The sequence below is a fragment of the Sciurus carolinensis genome, chromosome 13 (assembly GCF_902686445.1).
Source record: "Sciurus carolinensis chromosome 13, mSciCar1.2, whole genome shotgun sequence".
In the NCBI taxonomy this organism is placed as follows: domain Eukaryota; kingdom Metazoa; phylum Chordata; class Mammalia; order Rodentia; family Sciuridae; genus Sciurus; species Sciurus carolinensis.
The window spans coordinates 42,322,552-42,344,689 of record NC_062225.1 but is presented as its reverse complement, the minus strand read 5'-3'; the positions used below and the strand labels follow the sequence as shown (position 1 = coordinate 42,344,689).

General features: G+C 35.9%; 1 protein-coding gene across 1 annotated transcript in view; it reads right to left on the bottom strand.

Annotated features, from left to right (window-relative positions):
• Positions 1-22,138, bottom strand: part of Usp34 (ubiquitin specific peptidase 34) — a 221,303-nt gene that overhangs the window by 179,958 nt on the left and 19,207 nt on the right. The window contains 2 exon segments of the mRNA XM_047522220.1: positions 1,820-2,240; positions 13,469-13,556. Of these exon segments, the coding sequence (XP_047378176.1) occupies positions 1,820-2,240; positions 13,469-13,556 (509 nt within the window).

Genomic DNA, 22,138 nt, shown 5'->3' with positions numbered 1-22,138 from the left:
AATGAAATTACGGCATTTGCAGGTAAATGGATGGTCCCTAACCACACTATTTCTATTATCTTTCAATGACCAAGTTCAGTCTTCCAAAGACTACTTACAAGGTGTTACTATTAAATTTTTTGGGCTTGGGGTTTAGTCAGTGATAAGCACTTGCCTACCACGTGTGAAGCCCTGGGTTTGATGCCCAGCACTCAAAAAAGAAAACAAAAAAATTCAGTATTGCAGGATGCATCCCTTTTGTTGAAAAGACTCTGATGACTTTTTAAAAAAATGCTTAACGTATCCTACATAAAAGGTTCTTAGAAAAGTTTCTACATGGGAAGATACAGGCTAAGAATTCTAAAAAGAGAGTGATCTGAATTAAAATATTCTTTATTAAAAACATTTTTATTAGGGTTGATTAATCTTTATTTATTTGTATGCAGTGCTGAGAATCGAACCCAGTGCCTTGCACATGCTAGGCAAGTGCTCTACCACTGAGCCACAATCCCAGCCCTGATTTTAAAATATTCTTACGGAGAATTCTAACAGGGAAAATATCAACTCGCTGAGCTATCTCAATTCAATGAGAAAATACTCCAATAAACATTAATAATTTTCTAGATGAAAAAAGAAAAGTTTGTAGAAATCACATATGAAGATTACAGAATATTATTTATTCTTCTGGAAAAAAGAGAGACTTAAAAAAAAGGCACTTGGTAGATTCTCTAATAGCCACAATTCTTCTCATCCCATTCTTTACAGGAAACACATCATCAAAGATATAAAAATGAAACTTGACCTCTCCTCTCATCCAGGGCTAGGGCCTACTTCACTGCCACAATGAATGTGGGTTCCCCTTGTAAACTGCTTCAACACAGAATGTGGCAGAATTTATTTTGTGCCATTTTAGAGACTGGACCTTATATAGCTTCTACTTTTGCCTTCCTTAAGTACTGCTAAAACAATTGTATAAGGAACCTAGTCTAGCCTAGTGGAAAAACAGCAGCCATATGGAGAAAACACAGAAAGTCCCAGCCAGCAGCCAGCACCAAATGCTAGACAAACCAAGTATGACCTGGACTTTTCAACTCTCAAAAGTAAATACAGCTGCATAAATGGGCCCATACAGAACTGATATAGGAATTGACTAACCAACTTACCAAATTGTGAGAAATAACTGTTAAGACATTAATACATCATCACATAATTGTCTCAATTCCTTCTTTATGGAAAGGAATTCCACTATCTTAATTATCTTAATGAATTATCAAACTTAAAAATTCTGGTAATGTAACTAACAGTTAAACAGCTTGTCTTACAGAAGAGAATGTTAGTATTTAAAACAACAAAGATAATTTGTTAACCTTTATTTTATGTCATCTGCTTCTAAATATGAAATTAAAAATTCTATGTGTTTTTTCCTCAACTATTATTTTTTGAAAGAGTCAATACACAGAGCTTATGTCTACATCAGCAAAATGTTTGTGTCACTAACAATTTAATTTCTATGTGTTCAATTGACAAATCTTTCCTTAACAGGACTTTGAAGACCAAAATTTTTTTCCCCCAGTACTGGGGATTGAACCCAGGGCCTTGTGCTTGTGAGGTAAGCACTCTACCAACTGAGCTATATCCCCAGCCCTTGCAGACCAAATTTTCAACACAAATTGCTACAGAAATTTTCTGGGGAAAAAAAAGGAAATGATTTTCATAACAGTGATGTTAATAAATTTTTAAATCAACAATAACTGCCTTCATATTCAGTCATAAGTGAGAAATAGACTGCCAAGCTATGACTTGGTAACATGAAACATTCACAATACCTAATTTTACATACCTCTATAGTAGGATGCGTATTATGCTTGTAAGCAGTATACAAGGGAAACTGAATTTGAAAAATTTTTGCTACACAAAGTAAGAGTTTTTCCTTCTCATCTGTACTCCATAAACTAAAAGGATCAGAACTCTTTGAAGATTCCTCCTCAGTCAGATTACAAATTCTTGTAGAGTTTGATTTTTTTTCTATTGATTTTTGTCTTTCTGTACTTCCTTCATTACACTCTCTATCTATATTCAATGGTTCTTCTGATTGATTACTCTCATCTTGCCACGTAGAATCTATGTTAATTGTAGTACAATGTTTACAAAGCTGGTCCCGGAGCACTTGAACTTGGGCAATCACTAAGTTAATAAGTGCACACACTACTTGGTTAAAAATCTCCAAATGCTTATATTCCTTGAAGCAGCATAGACATTGCCTATAAGAGAAAATAAAATTCAATAAATAAATGCTTCTTAGAGAGGAAACAATGTTTTTAATAAGTAATATTAAAAAAACAAGCAAATATTAAAATGCTACTTGCTTAAACTTTAAATTTTTTTCCTGCTGGAGAAGCACCTTAATAATGTACCAAGACAGTATCACACCAACTGGAATTTCAGTTAGTTAAAGTTACCAAGTTAGGGTTATAGCTATCATTCTCAGCTTTATGTACTTATGTATCTGAACTTTACATAAGGAACTACTTGGAAATAGAAATTATATTTATTTGCTTCTTCAAGATTGAATGCTCAATATGTATATAGTAGTATTAAGAAACTGGCTATAATAAAACACTTTTTAGTAAAGCTAGTTACTTATTTAATATATGAAGTTTTGTTATCAATAAAACATCCACTTTATTAACAATATGCTTCAAGACTACTTGGGATGAGTGTTCTGACTCTCTTTGGCTGATGAACTGTGTTTAAAAACACCAAATACAGGGCTGAGATTGTGGCTCAGTGGTGAAATGCTTGCCTAGCACGCGTGAGGCACTGGGTTCGATCCTCAGCACCACATACAAAACTAAATAAAAATAAAAATTATTAAAAAAAAAAAAAAAAACACCAAATACACATGTACATTACTTTGGTCCCAATAAAAATGAAAAGTGAAAAAAAAATAGTACCATGCAAACAAACCCAGTTCTCTCAGACATGTCCAGTTAATAGCATAATGCCTGGCATAATGTTCAAATTGTCTGATGAATCCCTAAGTACCTATTCTAGTTAGGCAGCTATTCCTTGTAATTGTACCTATAATATTATCAAAACAAATGAAAACATCTTAGTCCAAATAGATCACCAACTCCCTATATTACCACGTAGAAATAATTTCACTTCTACAACTGTGGTGAACTTAAAATATGGCCACAAAAGTTTTAATACTCTTCCATTAAAATAAAAGGTGAAGCCCTGTTTCTTCCCTTTAAACATGGACTGGACTTGCTTTCTAGTGAATAGAGTATAGTGGAAATGACAATGCATGACATCTGAGACTACATCATAAAAGACATTACCACATGTTGTAACAATAATCAAGGAGCCTGCAAAGATTCACTTAAGAAAAAAATAAGGCTTCCCATTAACAGCACTAACTTGACAACCACATCTGGTGTGCCAACTTTGAAGCAGATCCTGCAGGCCCACATAAGCTTTCAGATAACTAACCTGGCTAACATCTTGATTAAAACCTTAAAACCAAATCAAAACCAACCAGCTACACACACCACTCCCAAATTCTTATCCTACTGAAACTCTGAGATAGTAAATGTTTATTGCTGTTAAGATCACCTTTGGAGTAAACTGCTACCCAGAAATAGAGAAATGATACATCATACCTATTTTCTCAACTGCAAAATTAAAGGGTTTTTACTTCTTTTTTGGTTAGTACCAAGGATTGAACCCAGAAGGACTTTACCACTACACCATATTCCCAGCCCTTTTTTATTTTGAGACAGGGTCTCACTAAATTGCTTAGAGCCTTGAAAAGTTGCTGAAGCTAGATTTAAACTTGAATCCTCCTGCCTCAGCCTCCCAAACTGCTAGGATTACAAGTGTGTGCCACCAAACCCAGAGAGATTGTTACTTTCTAAGGTCTCCTCCGTATTTTTTTTTCCCGGTTGCATGGATTAAACCTAACTGCTTAACCACTGAGCCACATCCCAGTCCTTATTTTTTATTTTGAGACAGGGTCTCCCTAAATTGCTAAGGCTGGCCTCAAACTTGAGATCCTCCTGCCTCAACCTCCTGGGTCCCTGGGATTACAGGTATGCATCAACATGCTTGGCTATAATTTCTCTAAGAAGAAAAATACTCTGCTCCAAAAGTTCCCCACCACTACCTCCAGGTACTAGAGATTGAACCCAGGAGCACTCTACCACTGAGTCAGCTCCTAGGGCCCCTTTTTATTTATTTTCCTGAGTCGACGTCTCACAAAGTTGCCCAGACTGATCTTGAATTTGCAATCCTCCTACCTCAGCCTCCAGAGGAGCTGGAATCACAAGCATATACCACCACGCCCAGCTGTTCTAAAGTTATTTTGATGAACAGCTTCTTCCTTAAAGGTCATAAACTAAGTATTTTTCCTCAGTAAAAATGGAATCTAAGTTCCCAGGAAAAAGATTTTGTTGTCAAGATTTGGATTAGAGGGGCTGGGGTTGTGGCTCAGAGGTAGAGCACTCACCTAGCATGTTCGAGGCGCTGGGTTCGATTCTCAGCACCATGTATAAATAAATAAAATAAAAGATCCATTGACAAGTAAAAAAATATTAAAAAAAAAAAAGATTTGGATTAGAAAAGCCAATTTTACTTTAAAAATTAGTTGCTAAAAATGGGTATTAAACAGTTAAAAAACAAGAAGGAAACTAATTTTCAAAGACAAAAATATAAAGAAACTAATAAGGAAAAGTGAACCCAGGTACTTGAAGAAAGACGTTAAGTTCAAGGAGAGCTTAAGTGGGGATGTACACATACATATACATAAAATGTTATTTTTAAAAAATAATTACGGGGGCTGGGGAGATAGCTCAGTCGGTAGAGTGCTTGCCTTGTAAGCTCAAAGCCCTGAGTTCGATCCCCAGCACCCCCCAAAAAAAAAAAAAAATTACGTATAATATTACATAAATTACACATTTCATATCTCTCAATACTAAGAGGCATAGGTTTCTGAATTGCTAATACAGCATGTCCTTACTTACATGCACAACTTACATTTTAAATAAACTGTCAAGTTCAGCTTGATTTCACATAAAACATGTTTCTTCTCTGTTCCAAATCCCTCTACTAAATGCTAAAATGAACAAGGACTTTCAGTCTCCATAAAGACAGAAACAATGAAATCAAAAGATAACAGATATCAACATATTTTGATGATATAAAATGGAGAAATAAGTGACTGAGTGAAAAAAAACAAGAAAGGGGCTACAGTGGAATATATCAACAAAAAGAGTATATACCACAAAGAAAACTGAAAAGCCCAGGACAGGCTGGAGAAATAGCTCTGTTGGTAGAGTGCTTGCCTTGCAAGCACAAGGCCCTGTGTTCAAATCCCCAGCACCACAAAAAAAAAAAAAAAAAAAAAGACTCTGAAAAGCCCAGGACTCAAGAGCACCCAGATATCTCTAAAGGCAAAGATGAAACACAAGGCAAAATCCAGGACTCAATACCAAACACCCTTCCCTTCCTAATCACCAAACTAAAATCTCTCTCATGGCCCAAGGTTGGCAGAACCTCTGCTGTGGGACACAGTCGAAGAGAAAAGCCTACTTATCCTCAATAAGAATGCCTGCTCATTTTATAATCATATAGTACAGAACATTTGAGATGCCCCACCCACAGAGAACTTCCAATTAATTCACTTTTTAGTATCTCTCTTAAACACAAAAGTATAGTCAAGGGTAATGGGGAAACCTGTTATCACCAAAGGTAGATAAAAACAATATGAAGATTCAGAAACAACAGATAAGATGATGCAGAAAGAAAAACAAAAGGCTTTAACTGGAATTTACATCCTGAGAAATGATAACAGATACTAGATTGCTGATATAAATGGAATGATATAAAAATATAAGTTTGAGATTGGGGGTTTAACTCAGTGGTAGAACACTTGCCTAATATGCGTGAAGCCCTGAGTTTGATCCCCAGCAACAGGGGGAAAAAAAAAAAAAGAGAGAGAGCCGGGCATCATGGCACACGACTGTAATTCCGGTGGCTTGGGAGGCTGAGGCAGGAGTATCTCAAAGCCAGTCTCATCAAATGCGAGACACTAAGCACCTCAGTGAGACCCTTTCTCTAAATAAGTACAAAATGGGGCTGTGGATCAGTGCCCTTAGTTTAATCCCCAGTACAAACCCCAGCCTCAAAAAAGAGGGAGAGCTATTTCATGAACACAAATATACATTCTATATATGTCTTTTTATAACTATAGCATTTATAATTTGAAAGTCAACAAATTATAACAATTTATGAAATTCAAAAGAAGATCCAGAAGATAAAAATGAAGAGGGGCTGGGAGATAGCTCAGTCGGTAGAGTGCTTGCCTTGCAAGCACAAGGCCCTGGGTTCGATCCCTAGCACCCAAAAAAAAAAAAAAAAAAAAAAGAAATCTCCAAAAAACTAGATAGAATAAGATTAATAATGAGAAGAAAAGCATAACATCAATCAAGATTTTAAAAAGTTCTAGGAAGACAGAATGGAAAATATGCATTATGAAAAAAAATTTTACAACAGAATGGCCCACCAAAACATGTATAATCATGCTTTTTTTTTGGCGGGAAGGAGGGGGCTGGGGATTGAACCCGGGGTACTTTACCACTAAGCCACATCCTTAGTGCATTTCATTTTTTGAGACAGGGTCTAAGTTGCTGAGGGTCTCTATAAGTTACTGAGAGTATCTATGAACTTATGATCCTCCTGCCTCAGTCTCCAGTGTTCACTGGGATTATGAGCATATGCCATCCTGTCCAGTACATCAGCAATTTTTGATGCTTAAGAAGGACAGGGATCCTAAAAGTTTCCAGGGAAGGTGCTAAAAGTAATAGGGAAAAGTTCAAGAATAAAAACAGTTAACACATCTCTAGAGCAATATTAGAAACTAGAATACTACAGAGTAATACTTCCACAATTCTGAGAGACAACAGTTTTCCAATTAGAATTCTGTATTAAACCAAAGCTATCAATAGATATATCTATAAACATTTTAGGTCCGCAAATCTAAAAATCATTTGTCTTCCATATATACTGTCTCAGAAGAGATGTTCTAACCAAACAAGAAAGTAAACCAATAAAAACAAAAAGAATGGAATTCAAAAAACAGTAGGTTCAATATAGAAGAAGTTTTTTTTTCTTTTTAATTAAGGATATGATCTGACTTATAGATATTTAGTATGTTTAGTAACCCTCAAAAATAACCATCACAGACTAAAGGAGGATAAAGGCAAAATGAGACTGGTAGGGAGAAATTATAAAGCACCTAAGGATATGTAACATAAAAAATAATACTAAAGGGGGTTGGAAAGTTTGGAAAGCATTAGTGATCCACACACAGAAAATTTAAACCAATGAAAAACCAATCAGTAAACCCTAGGAAACAGAATATAAGACACGAAATGAACAAAAGAACACTTTATGGCTCACCCCTGTACAATACTTTTATTTTTACAACTACCCTAAGAACTGATAATAACTATATTTAAAAGACAGGAAAAATTAAAAGAGTGAAATCTTTAATTGACAGATGAAGCAACAACAGTATGATATAATTTCATAATACCAAAACAAATACCGGAAGAACTGAAAATAGGGGATTGAGGAAACTAGGACATGATACTCTGTTTTTTACCATACTGGGGATTGAATCCAGGAGCACTATAACACTAAGAGACATTCCCAGCCCTTGTCATTTTTTTATTTTGAGACAAGGTCTCAATAAATTGCCCAGGCTGGCCTTGAACTTGTGATCTTCCTGCCTTAGCATGCCAAATAGCTGGGATTACAGGTCTATACTCACACACTCGTCATCTCTTTTAACAAAATTGACTTTTTAAACTGTATGTATTACTTGCATTTATTTTCCAGTACCATATGCACCCTTCCACCATCCACATCATTCTACTTTTTTCTCATTCCTACTATTATTTCCAACCTGATTAGGACTTTATGATCCAAGCTGAATTATATTCTGCCTATTTGAATGTGTACATTTAAAAACATGCAACGACCACAAAAAAACAAAGTAAATACCTCACACAAAACATGTAGTACCAATTACTAAAACTGTTAATAAGTAAACATTCCTGAGTCAGGCAAGGTAGAGCACACCTGTAATCCCAGTGGCTTGGAAGGCTGAGACAGGAGGATCACAGACAGCTTGGGCAATTTAGCAAGACCCTATTTCAAAATAGAAAATAACAAGGAATGGGGATGCAGTTCCAGTATTGCAAGAATTAAAAATAAAATAAAAACATTTATCAGGAACATACAAAACCAAATTACATTATTTTCAAGCTGGGTTCTAAAATTTCTTCCATCAAAATACATTCCAGCTTGGCATGGTGGCACATGCCTGTAATCCCAGCAATTCCAAAGGCTGAGGTAGGGGTTTAGAGTTCAAAGTCAGTCTCAGCAATTTAGTGCGGTCGTAAGCAACTTAGCAAGACCCTATCTCAAAATAAAAAATAAAAAGGGCTGGGGATGTGGCTCAATGGTTAAACACACCTGAGTTCTATTCCATGGACAAAAAAAAAAAAAATCCAATGCATTTATCTAACATCATTTCCCCTATTCTGGTGCTAATGAAAGCATGAAAAGACCTACTCTCAACAAAATTTGTTTCATAAATAAGCTAATTTCTGAAATGCACTTTTAAAATAGTAATCAATATCAATATCCCATGATACATATACACAATGGAATATTACTCAGTCATAAAGAATTAAATTATGGCATTTGCCTGTAAATGGATGGAACTGAAAACTATCATACTAAATGAAATAAGTCAATCCCAAAATATCAAAGGTTGAATGTTCTGATATACAGATGCTGACTCACAATGCAAGGGGACGGGGTTTCCACCAGATTCAGGGGGAGGGGTAAGGGGTGGGTGGGAATGAGAAAGATAGTAGAATGATTTGGACATAACTTTGTTCATATATGAATACACAACCAGTTTAACTCCACATCATACACAACCCCAAGAATAGGAAGTTATACTCCATGTATATGTCAAAATACATTCTACTGTCATGTATAACCAAAATGAACAAAAAATAAACAATATCCCACTAGTCAACAAATTTCTCAATGCCAAAATAAAAGGCAAAACCTCTGAGTGGAAGACATACATTAACTTATTTTTACCTTGATACAAACATCTGACAGAACCTTACCCTGACTAACATCCCGAGTTTTTTTTAAGACAAAAATCTGCCAGGCACAGTAGCATACACCTGTAATCTCAGCAGCTTGGGAGGCTGAGGCAGGAGGATCATGAGTTCAAAGCCAGCCTCAGCAAAAGCAAGGTGCTAAGCAACTCAGTGAGACCCTGTCCCTAAATAAAATTCCAAAAATAGGGATGGGGATGTGGCTCAGTGGTCAAGTGCCAACATGCCAATGAGTTCAATCCCAGTAACCCACCTCAAAAAAAAAAAAAAGAATCCTGAAATGAAGTTAGAAAGTAGATAGGCAGGAAATAGCAAAGAGTTCTGAATGCCTGCTAAGAAATGTGGAATTTACAAGATATAAACCTAAGCCTATTTTGTAATAAAACAAGTTTAAAAAAAAAAAAAAAAAAAAAAAACTAGCAACATTTCCAATATGAGAGACACACTGTGATAGCAATGTTTTTGTCATTCACAATATTCTTTTCAAACGTTACATACTTGTGTGTGTGTATGGTGTTGAGGAATCAAACCTGGGACCTCACAAATGTTAAGCACATACTCCACCCCTTAACTGCATCTCCAGTTCCTTCCATGCTTATATGCCCTTTCCCCAATTTACATTCTTCAATTTATTCTCCATTTTATTCACCATTTTCTAAATTAGCTTTCCTGCTATTCCATTCCCAATACCAAGAAACTATTAATCAAATAATAAACCAACATATATAACTAACATATATAACTAAAATCAACATATATAACTAACTCCCCTAATCATACAAACAAAACAGGTGAGGCATTCACACGCCTGTTATATAACAATTAAAAATGATGACATGGGAGGGGCTGGGGATGTGGTTCAGTGTTAGAGGGTTTGCCTAACTTGTGTGAGGTCCTGGATTCAATTCCCATTACAAAAATAAAAAATAAAATAAAAACAGGAAATAGTAGATGATATGGAGAAAATGATGATAGTTTACTGTACAGGAAAATAGCAAACTAAACAACTTGCATATAGAAAAATAACATTTTTTTAAAATTTTAAGCTGTAAGACAGGCATGTGGTCCACACCTGTAATCCCAGCTACTCTGGAGGCTGAGGCAGGAGGACTGCAAGTTCAAGGCCAACCTGGGCAACTGAGCAAGACCCTAACTCAAAACCCAATAAAAGAAGGGCTGGGATACAACACAGTGTTAGAGCATGTGACTAGCATGCACAAGGTCCTAGGTTTAATCCCTAGGATGACAAAAATAAAAAGGGGAAACTGAATTTTTTTTTATTTTATTAATCACAATATTATACCAAGACATTCATAAAAACTTACCAGTTGTTATTCTGGAGGAACAGCAAATTTGTTTTTTAACTTTGATGCTCTATATTTTCCCAAAGATTTTTTTTTTTAAACAATGAACATAACATTTAAATGAAAATAGTAATACAAGCAGGTGTGGTTCTGCACACCTGTAATCCCAGCAATTCACAGGCTAAAGCAGGTGGATCACAAGTTCCAGGCTAGCCTTGGCAATGAGTGAGACACTGTCTCAAAATAAAAAAATAAAAAGGACTGACGAGAGCTCAGTGGTAAAGCACCTCTGGGTTCAATTCCCAGTACCCAAAATAAATTTAAAAAGATTTAAAATATGCATATTATTTGAAATGCTTATAAACATTTAGTCCTTGCCAACACACTTTAAATTCATAGGTAATGAAACAGGACTTTAATCCATGTCTATCTGGCTCTAAAATCATGCTGCAATCACTATATTCTTGTTGAGCAGCTTGAGATAAAGCAGAAAAAAATAAATAATATGATGAAAACCTATGAACTACTGCCTATACTATACATATCATAATTTCCTTCACAATTTAATTTCCATCCACACACTCAGGGTTAAAAAGTCCTAAAATAGGGATTAAGAATATACATCTAGCGGGCTGTAGCTCAGTTGCATAGGGCTTGCCTAAGCATGTGTGAGGCACTGGGTTCAAGCCTTAGCACCACATAAAGATAATAAAGGTAGTCTGTTCATCTAGAACTAAAAAAAAAATTTTTAAAGAATATACATCTAGGACAAAAGTGGAATGATAATAGCAAAATATAACACCCCCTTCAGCTCCACCAATAACTAGTGCTAAAACTCTAGGAAATCATTTCTCTGAATTTCACAATAATCAATGGACATACCCACATATTCTGAAATTGGAGTGTGGGTTTTTCTTAGTATAACATATTGCCACCTAGCTGTAGTTGTAATTCGAAAGTATGAGTCAAGTACATTTCTCAGCAAATCACTTGATTATTAGCTAATTTTAAATCATTAACATATTAGTATCATGAAAATATCCATTCATCTATTCCACTTATAATCAAAGGACTAGCGATCACTGCTAAATTTAGTCAAAAGAAATACATGGTTTGTATTCAGAAAAAAAGATGACAGTATACCAGTTTTAAATAATTAAAACATACAAGCTTTACTGGAACAAATGTTATCTACCAAATTTATTGATAGAATAAATAGCATTTTTTTCTTAAAAGGGGATACTACTGTAGAACAACTGATATTTCATTCACATTAAACTACTCTGCTGAACTCATTACCTTGACTATGCTTCACGATATTCATTATGTATCAACACATTTAATATGTTCATTGATCACTGCACACAATGCTTTAAACATTCTTACCCAAAAAAATTTCTGAAGGATAAGTTTAAACTGTATAGACACAAAAGTGAAAAGTTAATTATTGGGGTGGGGATGTAGCTCTGTAGCACAGAGCATATGCAAGGCCCTGGGTCTGAATCCCAACACTGCAAAAAAGATTATTAGCCATGACCAGTAAGAAATCACACTGAGGGCTGGGGTTGTAGCCCAGCAGTAGTGCACTTGCCTAGCATGTATGAGGCACTGGGTTTGATCCTCAGCACCACATAAAAATAAATAAATGAAATAAAGGTATTGTGCCCATCTACAACTAAAAAGCCAAATATCAAAAAAAGAAAGAAAGGGAAGGAAGGAAGGGAGGGTGGGAAGGAAGGAAGGGAGGGTGGGAAGGAAGGAAGGGAGGGTAGGTAGGAAGGAAGGAAGGGAGGGTGGGAGGGAGGAAAATCACACTGAGGGATAAGAATTTGAAACCCTTTGTATAACCACTGGTTAATCATCATAGTTCCTATATTCTCAATGTATGTATTATTATATAGTCCCTATATTCTCAATGTATGTATTATTTAAAAACCAGCTTGGGGCCGGGTATGGTAGCAAACACCCATAATGACAATGAATTGGGAAGCTGAGGCAAGAGGATCACAAGTTCAATGCCAGCCTGGCAAATTAGTAATGATTGAGCAATATAGCAAGATCCTGCCTCAAAATAAAAAATAAAAAGGACTGGGGATGTGCTCAGAAACTGAACCCTATTTTCAATTTCAGGTACAAAATAGAAAGAAAGAAAGAAACCAGCCTGGACGAATAGGCTTGCACCACTGCACCTGAATATATTTTATTTTTGAGACAGGGTCTTGCTATATTGCTGAGGCTGGTCTCAAACAGGATCCTCTTGTCTCAGCCTTCCCAAGTAGCTGAAATTTCAGGCATGTGCCAACATGGGTTGCAGATATTCTTTAAAAGAATTGTTTATTACAAGCCTTTAGCTGTGTCATAAAAATTCCCTGTCAAAATAATCATTTTTCAAAATGTCAGTCACTTCCACATTCCTAAATAATGAAGATGAGGTGAAAGAAATCAATTTTTATGTCCATGTTTTTAAAACAGAACCATGATCACCCCTATGAGTAAGAAGAAGAAAAGGAGATTTAATAAATGTTGATAAATTGTCACAATGCTACAGGTATTCAATCTAGCAGGGCACAGCAGCACAATCCTGTAATCCCAGTGACTCAGGTGTCCAAGGCAGGAAGATCCCAATTTCAAGGCCACAGAAATTTACCAAAACCCTGTCTCAAAATAATTTTTTTTTGGTGGTGCTGGGCATTGAACCCAGGGCCTTGTACATGCAAGATAAACATTCTACCAACTGAACTATATATCCCCAGCCCCCTCAAAATAAAAATTTTTAAAAATTTTAAAAGATTACTGGGTATGTGGTTCAGAGATAGAATGCGCCTGGGATCAATTCCCAGTACTGGGGGGGGGGGGGGGGGGGGAGTAATAATAAAGTTATCCAATTCAATATCCCTAAAAGAAAAAACTGATGACACATTATGGCAATTTAAAATACATATCAAAAAGTGATTCTTTGGAATAACTAAAGATACATACCTCTGTGTCCAGGAATTGATATAAGCAAATATTTTGAGAGTATGTTCCTTTCTGAGCTGCAGTCCATCACCACCTTCTATATCTGATACTAAAATTTTAAAAAAGTAAAAAAAGTTAATTATGAAGTGATAAACCAATATTAAAGTCAATACTTCAAAAATAAAAGAGATTTACAAAAGCAAATTTTTCAGTTATTCTTTTGCTTTCAACAACAACAACAAAAAAATCTATTTAATTACTGACTAATTTAACCTTAAGAACAGATTTTTAACAGATGCAATGAACACTTTGCCAGTGATTTTGGTATTATCTATCAACTCGAAACCCACCCTTCTGTTCTATGCTTTCCGATGCTAGGACTGCGACCCTGCAAGCTATGTTTTTCATTTCCAGCTGGCTTCCTGTTAAGAAGTTCAGTGACTATAAAGCACTAAAGAATACAAGGTAGGAGCAAAGAAAATGGACTTTTGAGCTTGCTGTCACTGAAAGCATCAAAGCAGCAGCACTGATTCCAGCCTCCAGCTTTTCTTAACATCCCAAGAAACAGTCTCATGGTATCAGGGGTAGTCAAACAGCATGCCTTCCTTTAAGTCCTTCATAGGCCCTTCCTTTATGTTATTTGATTCTGACAACCTTCTTTGACTTTTTTTTTTTTTTATACAGCTGCTTCTTGCAGTCTCTTGGATTCCTCACGGTTCCTTCTTCCTTTGCTCTTTAAACATCCAACATCTGTGTAATTAACTCCCTTTATTAAACTCCTTTTTCAATTTTCTAATTGGACCTTGACTGACACATTAGCATTTCATATAGAATATGTACTACTATAAAAAAAACTAAAGTAAAATTGAGAAAAGAAACTGTATTTAAAAATGCATCTTGAAAAAAATAAAAATAAAAAAATAAATAAATAAAAAGAATGAGTCACCCATTCATGAAAAAAAAAAAAAAAAAATGCATCTTGGTTAAAAATGATCCACATTAGTCTTCTAATGTAAAATGTTTGATAATCTGAGACCCAGGGTCAGCAAACTTTTCTCTAAAGGGCCAGAAAGTATTTTAGCCTTTGTAAGTCTCAAGATATCAGTCACAACTATGTAACTCTGCTGTTGTATCATGAAACAAGAGACAATATGAAAATAAATAAGCATGGACAAATTCCAAGAAACAAGCAGTTGGCCAGATTTGGTCCACGAGTCACAGTTTACCAACTCCTTGCTAGACAAAAAAAAGCCAACAAGATTACAGAACACATGGTATTATCTTCACTGTGTCTAGATATAATTACTTATGCATCATTTTTATTTGTTGAGCACTGTGTTAATAACTTACTAGATACATAATGGTGAATAAAACAGTAACAGTACCTATCTCATAGAACTTAATCCAGTGATGAAAAGGAAGAAAACAAGAGGTAAATAGATAAAAATATACATACATATCATTCCAAGAAAAAACCAAGTAGGATGTTGTGCAGCAATTAACATAGGATAAGCCACCTCAGAATGGCAAGTCAGGAGCACTCTGAAGAGGTGATTTTTAAGCAAATATTGAAAGCTTAAGAAGTCACACATTTAATATACAATGGAATATTACTCAGCCATAAAGAATGATAAAATTATGGCATTTGCAGGCAAATGGATGAAATTGGAGAATATCATGCTAAGTGAGATAACTGGAGAATATCATGCTAAGTGAGATAAGCCAATCTCAAAAAACCAAAGGACGGATGATCTCGATGATAAGCGGATGATGACACATAATGGGGGGTGGGAGGGATTAGTGTTAGGGTTAGGTTAGGGAGCGGGGCAAGAATGGAGGAAGGAAAGACTGTATAGAGGGAAAAGAGGGGTGGGAGAGGTGGGGGGAAAGGGAAAAATAACAGAATGAATCAAACAACATTACCCTACGTAAATTTATGATTACACAAATGGTATGCCTCTACTCCATGTACAAACAGAGAAACAACGTGTATCCCATTTGTTTAAAATAAAAAAAATAAAAATAAAAAAAAGTCACACATTTAAAAAAGAGAAATTAAAGCATTCTAGGTAAAAAAGTTCACAGTTAAAAAGAAACCCCTGGATATGTGAAAAGAGATCCTGTAATTATCACTGTACAGGCAGGAGAACAACAATGGGGACAACTGAACATATACATATGATTTAAGTGAAGAGTAAAAGTTTTACTCTTTTAGAACAGTTTTAAATGTGTCAAGCTTTCAGAGGAATTCTAATAAATGCAGCGTGCACATGCGCACGCACACACACACACAGACCTTATTAATTAATTACAGGAAATGAAATAGTACAAGTACACTAAACTACCTGGTTCAGCAGTGAACAATATTTACATCATCCTAATACATAAATATAAAGTACTGATTTGGAAAAATTTACAAGAGTTGTCAAGAATAAAAGAGCTAATCCACTTCCACAGCAAAGTCAACAGACCAACAGAGGTAGGGGGTTGACTTGTCAAAATATGTATCAAGAAATAAACTAGGAAAGACAAAAAAAAAGAAAGAAAGAAACTAGGCATCATGGCACTCGTCTATAATCCTAGCGATGTCAGAGGCTGAGGCAGGAGCATCACAGTTTGAGATCAGCCTCAGCAATTTAGCAAGACCCTAAGCACCTTACTGAGACTGTCTCAAAATATTTTTTGAAAGGGCTGAGACATAACTCAGTGGTAAAGTGCCCCTGAATTAATCCTAGTACCAAAAAGAAAAAAGGAAAGGCAGTGGCTCAGCAGTAGAGCATGTACCTTGCCTAGTATGCATAAGGCCCTGGGTTTCATCCTCAGCACCATAAAAAAGAGAGAACGGACATGCAATATAGATATTACATATACTGAGGCAGGTAAAAGGGAGAAAAGTCATGTAAAGCAGAAAGTGACCACATTTAGAGAGAAAACTGGGAATGCAGCAATAGTTGTTGACAAAGTTCCTACATGGTTTAACTTTTTAAACAATACACATTATTATATAAAGAGTAATGCAAAACAAAAGAAATACAGTCTGTTATCCATGTTTGTTTGTTTGTTTGTTTGTTTGGGGGGGTTGTTTTTGTAGTGCTGGAGAATGTACGTAGGGGTGCTCTACCATTTAATAACATCCCCAGCCTTTTTTACTTTTTGAGACCAGGTCTTGCTAAATTGCTCAAGCTGGCCTTGAACTTGAGATCCTTCTGCCTCCGTTTCCAAATCACTGGGATTACAGGCATGTACCATTGTGTCCAGCTCAAAAGTTATTTCTTATAAGCAAATTCAAACTACAACTATTCAGGGACTAAGATTTAAGACATTTAAAATATCAAACCAGATGGGTGCAGTGGTGCACATCTGTAATCCAAATAATTCAGGAGGTTAAGGCACAAGAATTTCAAGTTCCAGGGCAGCCTGGGTAACTTAGGGAGACCCTGTTTCAAAATTAAAAATTAAAAAAGGGCAGATTTGGGGGCTGAGGCAGGAGGACCATGAGTTCAAAGCCAGCCTCAGCAACTTAGCAAGGCCCTAAAGCAACTTAACAAGACCCTGTCTCTAAATAAAAGAGCTGCAGATGTGGTTCAGTGGTAAAGCACCCTTGGGTTCCATCCCTGGTACCTAAAAAAAAAAAAAAAAAAAAAGGTAAATGGATATTCTGGTTGATAAACTGAATCTCCATGTATCAAAATGATCAGACAGATAGTCCCCATCTTCCAATGGTTCAATTTAGAATTTTTCCACTTTATGGTGGTGCAAAGGCAATACATGTTCAAAAGAAATCATACCATTATGTTCAGTAGGGTTAAATATTATTAAATATGTTTCAATTTATATCTTCAACTAATGATGGGTTTATCAGAAAAAGATTCTACAGTAAATCAAAGAACAGCATAGTATTCAATTTCAAAATGATGAATGAAAAAGGTAAAGTTGCCTATGTATACAGACAGTATTTGTTAACTTTTAACACACAAATGTTATGGACTCACACAACTAAGTACAAATACACTATAAGGATTCATACCAACAGCAACAAAGGTTACATCTAGAGGAAATGGACAAAGCTAAAAGAGAAGGTTGTGCTTTTAGAATTTCTATTCCTTCTAAAAGGTGGTAGAAGGTGGTAGAGCACTTGTTAAACGTATGTGACACTCTGTTCAATCCCCAGTGGGGGGGGGCGGGGTGAGCAGTTAAACAGATACCCCTTCATTTCCTCCACACACATATACACACACATAAATTTCCTCCATACACATATACACACACATACACTATTTCCTCTCTAAAGATTTTTGAACCACAAAAATCTAGCGTTGAAAAATCATGCAACTGAAAGCCAGAAGTCTCATATTGAAAAGATGTAAATGACTCTGTAGACATTTCTTATATAATGTCATGTAAGCATTCCTGAGAAGGCTCTTGTGCAAAATCTTGCATGGAATACTGAGGCTAACAATAAAGCATGTTTAGAAGCAGCATATTTAAAACCTATGAAACTTTGTACCTTAGAGCACTGACAAAAATCAATAACCTGAGAAGTACTAACAAAGGTAAATCTCTACTGGTACTTTCAGCCTGTAAACCATAAGGTTCACGCTTCCTCTTCTGATATGAAGATGTGTGAGGATAATCATTTCTAATTAGAAGATTATTTCCCTAAATATAAAAACTGGATATAACCACTGTCATGAACCCAACATTTTAAAACCTTTCCCTACATTTACCTTCCACACAGAGCTTTGCACAATAGAAAATATGGGTCCTTGAATCCATTAAACAGATCATGATACACATAACACGATATTTCTGGCTGGGTTCAGTGGTGCACACTTGTAATCCCAGTGGCTCCAGAGGCTAAGGCAGAGGGATTGTGAGTTAAAAGTTAGCCTCAACAAAAGCAAGGTGCTAAGCAACTCAGTGAGACTCTGTCTTCAATAATATAGAAAAAAGGGCTGGGGATGTGGCTCAGTGGTCAAGTGCCCCTCAGTTCAATCTCCGGTATAAAAAAAAAAAAAAGATATTTCTGACAATAGTTTTTTTTTTTTTTTACTGTTTCTTTATAAACGACTAGGGTCTTCTCTTGAATCCCAAGAAATCTTGCCTGGATCACTATAAAACATTCATGTGTTGGGGACAATCCCATATGAACTAATGAGATGTTCCATTCTACCAATATTTGCCTTGTATTTACCAATTACATTTAAATTTTTTGTTTAAAACAAGCCAACCTTTTATTTGATCAATCTATACTTAAGGGTGAGACTTAACAGTATTCTTCCTATACTCAGCTTCAGAAATGCTGGTAACACAAGCATTTCTGAATGCAAGATTCAAGATTTTCTTGGCTGGGAAGAGAAGGAAAAGGCACAAGACAACCAAGTATATGCAAACAAAGAGTAACAACACAAACCAAGACGGGGCTTTGGGGACCTGGGTCACATTAGAGACTCTGGAAGCCAAAGACACTACCACCCATCAGGGAGAAAACTCTGACAACAAAACCTAGCAACCAGTACAGAATAAGAGAGTAGGGGGATGAGATGAGGCAATCCTAAAAACAAGCTCTTAAAGTGAACAAGTTAAAAGAAGGGACCATAATACACAAAGCCAGTTTTCCAGCCCAGCCATAATGGTGCCTTAAAACAATAAACTACAACCATCATAACCTTGTCAAACACAAAATCAAAGGGCAAAAAATTATGTGTGGTCAGACACTCATCTTCACCAGAGGACACCTGGCACCCTAACCAACACAAGTTTTCTATTGTTTATTTACACTTCACCAGAAAACCAGAAAGTAAGACAATGTCTTATCAGAGCCAGACAAACTAGCACCCTCCAGAATCACACCTAACATCATACTCTATGGTGAGACAAAAGCCTTTTCCTCTAAGATAAGGAAAAAGAAAAGGAGGCCACTTAACATGACTTCTATTTAAGGTAGTACTCTTCAGTTCTAGTTAGAGCAATTAGACAAGGAAAAGAAATTGGGAAGAAGTAAAATTATCTATGCCTGGGACTGGAGTTGTGGCTCAGTGAAAGAGTGCTTGCCTGGCATGTGTGAGTCCCGTTCAATACTCAGCACTACATATAAATAAATTAAATAAAAGATTAATTGATAACTAAAAATAAAAAAATATATATCTATGTCCACATATAACATAAACACACAGAACCCAAAAAAGAATAAACAAATTCAACAACAATGCAGGATAGGAAATCAACCCACAAAAATCAGGTGCATTTCTACATGCCAACAATGACCAATTTGAAAAAGAAACCAAGGAAACAATTCCATTTGCAATAGTATGGAAAATAATAAAAGGCTAGGAATAAACTTAACCAAGGAGTTAAGACTCCTACAGCTGAAAATGATAAAATGTTGCTGAAAGTAAAGACGATGAAAATAAATAGAAAAAAAATCCCACATTCCTGGATTGAAAGACTAAGTATCAACACTAGGTCAACAGTGTTGAACACAACCCCATATTTTTCAAGCCCCGGGGTCTTCCGACTCACAGTAGGAGAGGTACTTTCATTCAGCAAAGCCCCAAAGAACAGGAACTAAAACAGGAAGCTGGGTTCTATCCAGAAGCCTGGCCAGAACCAAGGTTTTAGGCACTTAGGCCAACCAAAGTGGGTAAAATGTCTAAAACAAGTACAAATAGCACCAGGAGACTAGAACTGGCCACCACTCCTAGTCCAGGTTGTTTCTTGGGTGTAATACAGAAACTGATGAATTAGGACTTGATAATAAAACTGCCTAATGAACATTCGATCTTTTGATATATGGCACTTCTGTGGGTTTTAGTCTACTGATGAGTCTGGCATTTTCTTGCATTTAAAAGAAACAAATGTGTTTGTTCTAACTTCCATTTCAATTTTTGTTTTCTCCCCACTTTTGGTACTGGCAATTGAATCCAGGGGCATTTTACCACTAAGCTATATCCTCAGAGATTTTTTGGTGTTTCTTTTTTTTTTTTTTTTTTTTTTTTTTGGGGGGGGGGGGGAGGGAGGGGTGTTTTATCGTTTGACACAAGATCTAAGTTGCTTAGGGCCTTGCTACTAAGTCACTGAGGTTGCCCTTGAACTTGTAATCATCCTGCCTCAGCTTTCCAAGTTGCTGGGATTACAGGAATACACTACCACATCCAGTTTCCATTTCTGCCTTCTAATAAAATTTGGACACTTTGCTATGTACACAGCAATCTAACAAATCACTCTAGATTTTTTAAATTCCCCAATCTTTTTTTTATTATGCGCGCATTACAATCGCACATTACAATTGTGGGGTTCATTTTGACATTCATGAATGCATAACTTCCTCCATTTCAATCCCCAGCACTACTTCCTCCCCTCTCCCTCTTCCCCTTCCACTTTATTTATTCTTCTATTTATTCATTTTTTTAATTGGTGCATTACTAATACATAAAGTAGAATTCACTGTGATATATTCATACATGCACATAGCATAATCTGTTCAATTTCATTACACTGTCCTCTCTTCCAATCCCCTGATTTTTCCTGTCTTGCTCAAACCTAAAAGAATTTTATCTAACTGCTCATTTTCAACTCCTTCCAGTTTTTTTTTTTTTTTTTTTTTGGTAATATAAAAAATGCAGTCCAGCAATAAATAATCTTGGAAAGGATAAAGAAAAGTTTTCTAAAAGAAATAACAAGAAGCCAGGTGCAGTGGTGCATACTACTCCCAGAGAGTTGGAAAGCTGAGGCAGGAAGATTACAAGTTCAAAATCAGATTCAGCAACTTGGTGAGACCCTGTCTCAAAATTAAATAAAATAAAAAGGGCTGGGAATATAGCTCAGTGTTAAAAGACCCTCTGGGTTCACTCCTCAGTATCAAAAAAAGTAACAATTTGAAAGAAAAAACTTAGGGAAAAAAAAAAAAGGAAGAAAGGGAGCAGGAAAGACACAGGAAGAAGGGGCAATGACAGAATCCACATGAGGATGGAGTCACAGCCAGAGTATTGTAATATGCAAAGGTTCAGAGAACTGAGAAAGAAAAACAGACATATATAATGGACTGTACAACTACTGCATAAAGGAATTAGACTTATAACCAAAGGACTAACAAATACAAGCCAATTAACAAAGGTACCATAGAGTTATGAACTTGGATGAACTATTATCAGAAAAGCTTAAGTCTTAACATCTTTTGTATTCCTTTGTCTTATCTGAAATTTGTCAAAAAAAAAAAAAAAAAAAAAGAATCAGAGGTAAACTTAAGATCTTAGGAATAGAATAAAACCTCAAAAATGTTAAAATATGTACCCATCCAGAACTTTGTACCTCAAGGGGAAGGGTGAAATAAAATTTTGAACAAATACATATAGTTTACCACAAAAGTCATTAGTGGAGGGCTGGGGAGATAGCTCAGTAGGTAGAGTGTTTGCCTTGCAAGCACAAGGCACTGGCTTCGATCCCAGCACCACAAAAAAAAAAAAAAAAAAAGGTCATGAGTGGAAAAGGAAAAGAAAGAAAAGAGTGCGGGCAGGGGACTGAGAGGATAGCTCAGTAGAGCACATGCTTACCATGCACAAGGCCTTGGTTTCAATACCCAGCAACCATAACATAAAAAAGAAAGAAAAGAAAGGGCAAGTGGCAAGGAAAAAATAGTAAATAAAGAAGGAAATAAATACGTGAATTAAGTAAAAAATTTAACAAAATATT